The sequence below is a fragment of the Corylus avellana genome, chromosome ca7 (assembly GCF_901000735.1).
Source record: "Corylus avellana chromosome ca7, CavTom2PMs-1.0".
In the NCBI taxonomy this organism is placed as follows: domain Eukaryota; kingdom Viridiplantae; phylum Streptophyta; class Magnoliopsida; order Fagales; family Betulaceae; genus Corylus; species Corylus avellana.
Window position 1 is genome coordinate 10,637,107 of NC_081547.1, and position 7,981 is coordinate 10,645,087.

At 35.6% G+C, this 7,981-nt stretch overlaps 1 protein-coding gene across 2 annotated transcripts; it reads left to right on the top strand.

Moving 5' to 3' along the window:
- Positions 1-3,505, top strand: LOC132188526 (AP2-like ethylene-responsive transcription factor AIL1). 2 transcript variants are annotated; one of them, XM_059603007.1, is made up of 9 exons: positions 1-347; positions 429-1,002; positions 1,088-1,170; positions 1,405-1,413; positions 1,613-1,701; positions 1,794-1,867; positions 1,962-2,012; positions 2,242-2,318; positions 2,825-3,505. In XM_059603007.1, exons 1-9 carry the CDS (start codon positions 197-199, stop codon positions 3,349-3,351), a joined length of 1,635 nt encoding a protein of 544 aa, XP_059458990.1. In that variant the 5' UTR covers positions 1-196; the 3' UTR covers positions 3,352-3,505. The 2 variants fall into 2 exon arrangements, with proteins under 2 accessions (XP_059458990.1, XP_059458991.1); XM_059603008.1 differs by having other exon boundaries at positions 5-347; positions 441-1,002.
- The last annotated feature ends 4,476 nt before the right edge of the window (positions 3,506-7,981 follow it).

The window sequence follows — 7,981 nt, forward strand, 5'->3', positions numbered from 1 at the left end:
GGAGCTTTTGTATTTTTTCAAAATCTTTTTTCTGTATACATTTCAGTAATCAGACTCTCAAGCTTCCATGACGACCAAGTAAAAGATTTTAACTCCACCCCAACCACACCAGCTTTCAGATTTGAGCTCAGAGAGAAAAAAGAGAGATCTTTTGGTGTGGGTTTGTGTGTTTCTTGACAAGGGTAGTCTGGATAATATGAGTAATTGGCTGGGGTTCTCTCTGACTCCACACTTGAGGATTGATGAAGGTTTTGGGAGAGAAACCCATGACAATGGAGCTTTTCCTCCTCACTTGTCTGTCATGCCCTTGCGCTCTGATGGCTCTCTCTGTTCTGCTGGTGCTGATGGTAATTTTGCATGTTTGTTGCCTTTGCATGTTTTCTTCTCCGGATCATTTCTTTCTTTTTGTTATATATAATAAAGTTTAGATGATTTTGCAGATTGGAGATATGAGAATCCCATGGGCGCTTCAAATCCAAACGAAGAGGGCCCAAAACTTGAAGATTTCTTAGGCTGCTGTTACTCAAACTCTACCCCGGATGAAACCAAAGTCTACTGCCATAACCAAAACGACAACGTCTCCGACATCAACGTTAACATAGCCCCTAGCTTCAACGCCAACGGAGAAATAGAAAGCGGCGGAGGAGAGAATCTCACAAACCCACCAATATCTCATCACTTACTTCAAGCCTACCCCTCCTACAATGAAACCCCACAAACCCTAATCGCCGGCAATGGCAACGGCAACGGCATGTACAACAAGTCTTGGTTAGGCCAAACACTCTATCCTGACGGAAATTCAAATGGGTGTAGTTTTCAGTCACTATCTCTCACAATGAGCCCCGGTAGCGCACAAAATAGATTGGATACAATTTCACCTGCTCAAGCCTCTGACAACCGTAAACGACCGGCCGTTTCAAAGGCTCTTGCCAGAGAACCTGTTCCTCGTAAATCCATCGACACTTTTGGGCAGAGAACCTCTCAGTTTCGTGGTGTTACGAGGTACTAAAACTAAAACAAAAACATGTTGTTCTAAACTTTTTCCTATGCTTTTTAATTAATTTGACATTGGGAGGAATTGATTTAGGCATAGATGGACCGGGAGATATGAGGCCCATTTGTGGGATAACAGCTGCAGAAAAGAGGGGCAAACTAGGAAGGGAAGGCAAGGTGAAAAAAAAAAAGACATGCATGACATGATATGATATGATATGATGCCAAAATTTCTTTTGTAAATTGTATATAATATGCATTGGATTGAAACCCATTTCTGTCATTCTCATGCTTCCGTCTATCAATCATGTTTTCCCTCGGATATTCCGTTTGTTTATTTAACTAACGGTTTGTTTCATGGACTGTTTTTTTTTTTTTTGTGGGGGTGGTCTCGTCTTCAACTCTCTGCAGTTTATCTTGGTAAGTGTATTGTATATTTCATTTCCCCCATCCTATTGCATGTTTCTTTCTTTATTATCTTTGTGGACCTTCTTTTTCTCACAGCAAAAAGATTTAATATTTGGGAATTTAAAGCATTGGAAGATGTGCATGATCCTAAAATAAATAAATAAAAAACAAACAAAAAACATCGATCATTCTTTTGGTAAATTATTATCAGGTGGCTATGACAAGGAAGAAAAAGCAGCAAGGGCTTATGATTTAGCTGCTCTCAAGTATTGGGGTCCAACAACTCACATTAATTTCCCTGTAAGTTTGTTGGGGTTGCCCCCTTTCGAAGTTGGAACACTATTCATTAATGTTTTTTGAAAAATAAAAAAAAATAAATAAAAAAATCTCAGATAAGCACTTACGAGAAAGAACTTGAAGAGATGAAGAACATGACTAGGCAAGAATTTGTTGCGAATTTGAGAAGGTGAGAGCAGAGCCCTATATATGATCAATATATATTTCCATAAAATATATGTGTATTTTTTGTTTTGATTAATTAGTTAAAAATCTCATGACAGGAAGAGCAGTGGGTTTTCGAGAGGGGCATCTGTGTATAGAGGAGTGACAAGGTATGGCAGACAGCGATGGACTTTAATAATAGAGTTGCTATTATTTACTGCATTTGCAGGCTTTTGAATTATCATACATGGCAATAATAGGCAACACTCTTATCTCCTATGAACGTGCCTAGCTATGACATTGAACATGCATATATTTAGTACATTATGAAATGGCATCTTCAAAACTGTTCATCTTTCTTTCTTATTGTCTGTCACCTGTTTTTCCTTCCCTTCTCAGGCACCATCAGCATGGAAGGTGGCAAGCTAGGATTGGCAGGGTTGCAGGAAACAAGGACTTGTACCTTGGAACATTTAGTGAGTTTCATTTTCACCTCTGTTTTTTTTTTTTTTTTTTTTTTTTTTGAGGTTTCTGCTTCAATATATATATATGGGTATGTTTATAATTAGCTAGCTAGATGCCTATGGTGTCCTATAGTGTGTGTACTTGACACCCATAAAAAGCCCTAAATTACTCAACCAGCTGTCGTTAATTTTAATGATGTTGGAATTGTATGGATTCGAATTAGCTCATTTGGATTGGATAGTCCAAAATGAATTAGTTACATGTAATATTTGAATAACCTGTCCAATGATTGGTGAAATCATGCCCAATTGATTTTTGAACTGTTACTTCTAACTTTTTTCTTATGTTAGTTGTAGCACATCTTCTGAGCAATTTATGTCACATTTAGCCTCCAAGATTCAGCTTCATATTTTCTATTAACTTAAACTTTTTAGATAAGTGGTGATTTAACGACGCATCGTAATCGACTTGCTTCTCATTTCTTGCTATATGTATTTTTTTTAACGCTATATAATAGGCACACAAGAGGAAGCGGCTGAGGCCTATGATATTGCAGCAATTAAGTTTAGGGGAACAAGTGCAGTTACAAATTTTGATATGAGTAGGTATGACGTGAAAAGAATTTGCTCAAGCTCCACGCTGATTGCCGGTGAACTTGCGAAACGTTCGCCAAAAGACTCGGCTGCGGCTTTGGCTTCCCTTGAGGACTACAATTCCTGTGCCTCATCCACTTCCCCTCTACCACCCCTTTTGGCCATAACAAGCAGTGATCAGCCTTCCGACGATTTGGCAGACATGGTGTGGACCTCCAACAATGAGGATGTACATCAACACAATGAGAATGCAAACACCAACAATGATGCAACATTGGTGGCTTCTAGCAGCAGGAATTCTTCGAACCCACAAAGCCCAAAATGCGCTTTTGGAACAAGTAGTGAATTTGGAATTGGTGGAGGAGACTATTCTCATGCCTACTTCTCGCTTCAAGGGGCAAAGTATGAAGTTGGCAGTATTGGGAATGAGCATGGGATGCCAATAGGCTGAGAAATTTGGCCTTGGTTCATCAGGTCTCTATGTTTTTGCATTGTTAAAATGTGTGACAGAGATACTGGATGTTAAGATTTGAGAACAGAAGGTATTTATAAGGGATATCTAAATAGATGGTAGAATTCTGGCTTCTAGGCTTTTTATCAGCTTATATATGCTTTCTAATATCTCTACTGTTTCCGACATGATAACAAAGCAAAGTGGGGGAAGATGAAGTGTTGGTCAAGTTTGTTTTTTCATGGAAACAAGGAGTAGGACAAGAGTGGTTTTAGAATTAGAGCCTATAAACTTGAAGTACTTTACATATTTCTACAAGGGTTAATTTTACTTGACCCTTTTTGCATGGCTTGTAAATTAATTACTAGAAATTTGATTTCAGTTGACATCTGGAATCCAAAGATAATATATGCATTTGATCTCAAGTCACCAATAAGGATAATGCTGAAGATAAATCAAATAATCATCCACCATCGAGTCCATCATCAAAAGATCACTTAAAGATAAAATAGTGATCTTATGTTGTTATGATGAAGATTAGGCTATGTATATCTCTTCTGCTTCATCTTCATCACAGCCCACACAACTCAAGCTCACTAGAGATAACTATCTTTTCTGACAGCTTCTGATGGTTCCATTCTTGGAAGGCCAAAGCCTGCTTGGCTACATTGATGGCAATTGTCTACGACCCTTCCAGTTCACTATCTTTATTTCACATCAGACACCATGGTTGCCAACCCTGCCTACTAATCTTGGTACCACCAATACAAGATGATTCTTAATGCAATCTTCTTTACTTTGTCTGAAGGGTACTACCCCATGTTGTTGGTTTTTTAACTTCCCGTGAGGTATGGCTCACCTTGGACAAACTCTTCTCCTCTCATAGGCTCGTATCATGCAAGTAAGATACTTATTGGCTTGGCTACCTTTCAAGAATGGTTCTCAACCTATTGCAAACTATTTCCAGAAAGCACAAAGCTTCTCTCACATGTCGGCTGCCATCTGCCGACCTCTCCAAGAATCAAAACTCGTTTCCTATATACTTGTTGGGCTCAATGACAATGTGTATTAAGATGCTCTATTCACATATGTGACAGCTAGTGTTGGAAGTGCACTTGTGAATGTTGAATCACATATTAAGAAAGTATAAAGAAAAATAGTAGTTAATATATTTAAGTGGACCCAAATCCATTAGCTTAGGATTTTGGGTTAGATGAGTGTTCAAATATGTATATTAATGTACTTTTGGTAAAAACTCTCAAACCGTTTATCTTCCCAACAAGTAGTATCAGAGTCATGGTTAGCTTCCTGGGATGAGTATCTGGACACATCTGGTTTGGAGTTGTGTTCGCTTCCACAACTCTTAGCGCGGGACAGTCTTGAAAATGTAAAAAGATTCGCATGTAAAAGAAAGATTGTTGCGAGTACATTTGTGAGTGTTGAATCTCACATTGAAAAAGTATAAAGAAAAAAAGTAGTTAATATATTTGAGTGGACCTAAGCCTATTAGCTTAGGCTTTTGGGCTAGAATGATGTTCAAATATGTATATTAATGTACTATTAGTAATAACTCCCAAACCATTTATCTCTCCAACAGCTTGAGCAATATTTGAAGTTGTTCTCGCAATCATGACAGATCAAATTCGAGTAGGCAATGACAATTTATTATAACAAGATGTATAACAATAAATCAAAAGGCATATTAGCCTAAGGTACAATTATGTGCCCCAAGCTTAGTTTTGAAATATAAGTGAGATTCAACAGGTATTATCAAGTCAATAGAGTGATTATGTTTAAAAACACTATAAAATTTTTAAAAAGAGACTTATATCATTTAAAAACCCCAATTCCAATGAGATGTATTCTGCTTTATAATGTTCATGAGGATTAAATGATGGGTTTAATTTATAGAAAAATTTATCGAGGTGAAATAGGATCACCATAGATGAACTTACCTATGTGAACTTACCTATGTGAGAGTGGAAGTAATTAAGGCCGCTTCCTATGGTATTGATCATACCTAGAGCTCTCATGAAACTAGGATATTGCATAGGGCCACAAAAGTGTAGGCAAAGAGAAACACCTGAAGAATTAGAAAATAAACGCGTATGATATATCTGACTAGTCTAATAGAGTCATCAATTCAAGATTCGTTCATTGATCACCTGGACATAGTCTTGATATGCTTACACTAGGTGGAGGTTCAAGGCCAAAAGACACCATCATTGAAGTGCCTTATTTTTGCTAAAATGCACAAAAATTTTTATTTTACTGTTTTCAAAATTATTTGAAATAGTGGGGGATTGTTAGATTTATTTAATATAAACAAATAAAAACTTATTTTTAGGTATTTCAAATAATTATGAAATATATTTTATATCTAAAATTTTAATGTTCATTTAATTGAAAGAGTTACATCAATTTTTGAATTTTAAATTTCAAAAGAGATTAATATGATATTTAAAGCTTTAGGGGTTACAAAAGAGATTATAATGCTATTAAGATGTATATTAAGTTGGATCTTATGGCTGCAATTTGTGACCAGTGGATCAAATGATTTTGGATCATTGGATGATAAATATGACAAAATGGTCATATGCAAAGACACACAAGCAAATAGCTTCTTTCTTGTATCCTACAATTTTCTTTTGTACAATTCTCTATAATTAAGGGTGATTTTTTGTTACTCTAAAAAGTGATATTCTATAGTAATATTTAGACTTTATTGTATCATATGAACTATTTTATCATACCCTTAGCACTTAAAATGAGATAAAATACGTTCTAAAAATATCGTGAGTTTCAGAGCCTGTTTGAAATTATGTTTGAGAAATAGATTTTTTAAGTAAAAAATAGCATTTGAGCAAAAGTTTCATTTTTAAACTTTTATCAAAAGTGATTTTTTTTGGCCATTTTTAGGCCTTTTAGACCCTTAAAAGCGTTTTTAATTTTTTTACCAAACGAATACGTTTTTCTTTAAATACGTTTTTTTTAGTGTTAAAAGCATTTTTAAATTCCTTAAACGCAATCCTAAACATGTTACTAATTTTATTATTGCTTTCATATATTTTTCCTATATATTCTTTATATTTTTTCATCATGTCATTGTCCTTTTGGACTTAAATGCTATTTAAGAAAATGAAAGTATAGATGTATATAGACACAGACGGCATGCTTCCGTTAGAGTTAACGTTTTGTGGGAAGTTGACAAAAGTAGCCCTGGAAAAGCAGCAAGGTCACATGGGTGAGAGAGGCAGCGAAGGTGAGAGCAAGAAGCATGTTTGGCCGGATCCAGGAGCTCCAGCCGCAAATGGGCAGAGTCTCTCTCTCTTACAGCGTCCAAAATCTGTCAGCAAAAATCTGTCCTCTACCTCATCCAAAGGAGGATCTAACATGCAAGCTTTGCTCTTGTCCCATCATCCACCTCTGCTCTCACTAATGCCTGTCAAACACAATAAATCACCCAGTAAGGGGTCTCTGGGAGATGCGTAGGGGCAAAGTGGTAGTTTCATCCCCCAAGTTCAAGTTCAATGAGGGGATAGTAAAAGAAAGAGAAAGAGAAAGAGAAAGAGAGGTGTGTTGGAATTCAAGAGACACAAGAAACGGAATAAATAGGAGGGATGGGCCGAAGGAGGTCTTAAGTATTGATGGATGCTTTACGTGCATTGCATTGGAATTTGATGTGTTTGTTTCTTCTACCTGTCAAAAACCAGCAACTAGATATGGGCACGCAAGTAACCCTAGGAAGGAAAAGGTTGTATTCCGACAATGCATCTCTCAATGATGTTGAATTCAGATCCTATCAAATTACAGTTATAAGATTATAAGCATGTTTGAGATTGTATTTAAAAAAATATAATTTTTAAGTCAAACAAATGTTTTTTGGCGAAATCTTTATTCTTAAATTTTTTTCTAAAATTGTGTTTTAGCCATTATTAGGTTTTTTAGGCATTTAAAAGCGCTTTCAACTTTTTTTTAATCAAACAAGTATTTTTTTTTTCGAACGAACTTTTTAAGTATTAAAGGCATTTTTAAACCTCTTAAACGCACACCCAAACAAACTCTTAAAGTAAAAAGGTCAAAGAAGTAGTTTTGAAATTTTTTACCAAACATGCTAACTTTTGTTTGATACAACATTTTAGATACTGAAAGTATTTTTTAAGCTCTTTAACGTAATCTCAAACAGGCTCTATATATGTCAATCTTAATTTGACTCATTTAATTAAACGAGTCAAACCTGTTAACCATAATTCTCTAAATTGTATTGAGTTCGTGTTAGGTTCACGAGTCATAGGTAGAAGACGATACAGGTCCATATATCCTAATCCAACCTATTTAGAGCATGTTTGAGATTGCGTTTGAAAAAGAAAGTTTTTAAGATTTTGTTAAAAGTATTTTTTTGTCAGATTTTTTAAACCCTTAAAAACACTTTTAATTTTTTTTATTAAACAAATATTTTTTTTTTTAAACAAACTTTTTGACTATTAAAAACATTTTTAAACTCTTCAAACGCATCAAACATGATTTTAATAAACATGTAACATTTCTGAACGTGAAATGGTGATACGGGGGAGTGAAAGCAGGTTTTGGATTATATGTTTGAGCTGTTCAGCGGGAAAGCAGCCAAAGC

Bases quoted from the DNA above. Each gene is read 5' to 3' on its own strand.
- LOC132188526 (XM_059603007.1), top strand. From the start codon at position 197: ATGAGTAATTGGCTGGGGTTCTCTCTGACTCCACACTTGAGGATTGAT. The intron at 1,868-1,961 runs GTGAGAGCAGAG...ATCTCATGACAG, and splicing joins TTTGTTGCGAATTTGAGAAG to GAAGAGCAGTGGGTTTTCGA. The intron at 2,013-2,241 runs GTATGGCAGACA...TTCCCTTCTCAG, and splicing joins GTGTATAGAGGAGTGACAAG to GCACCATCAGCATGGAAGGT.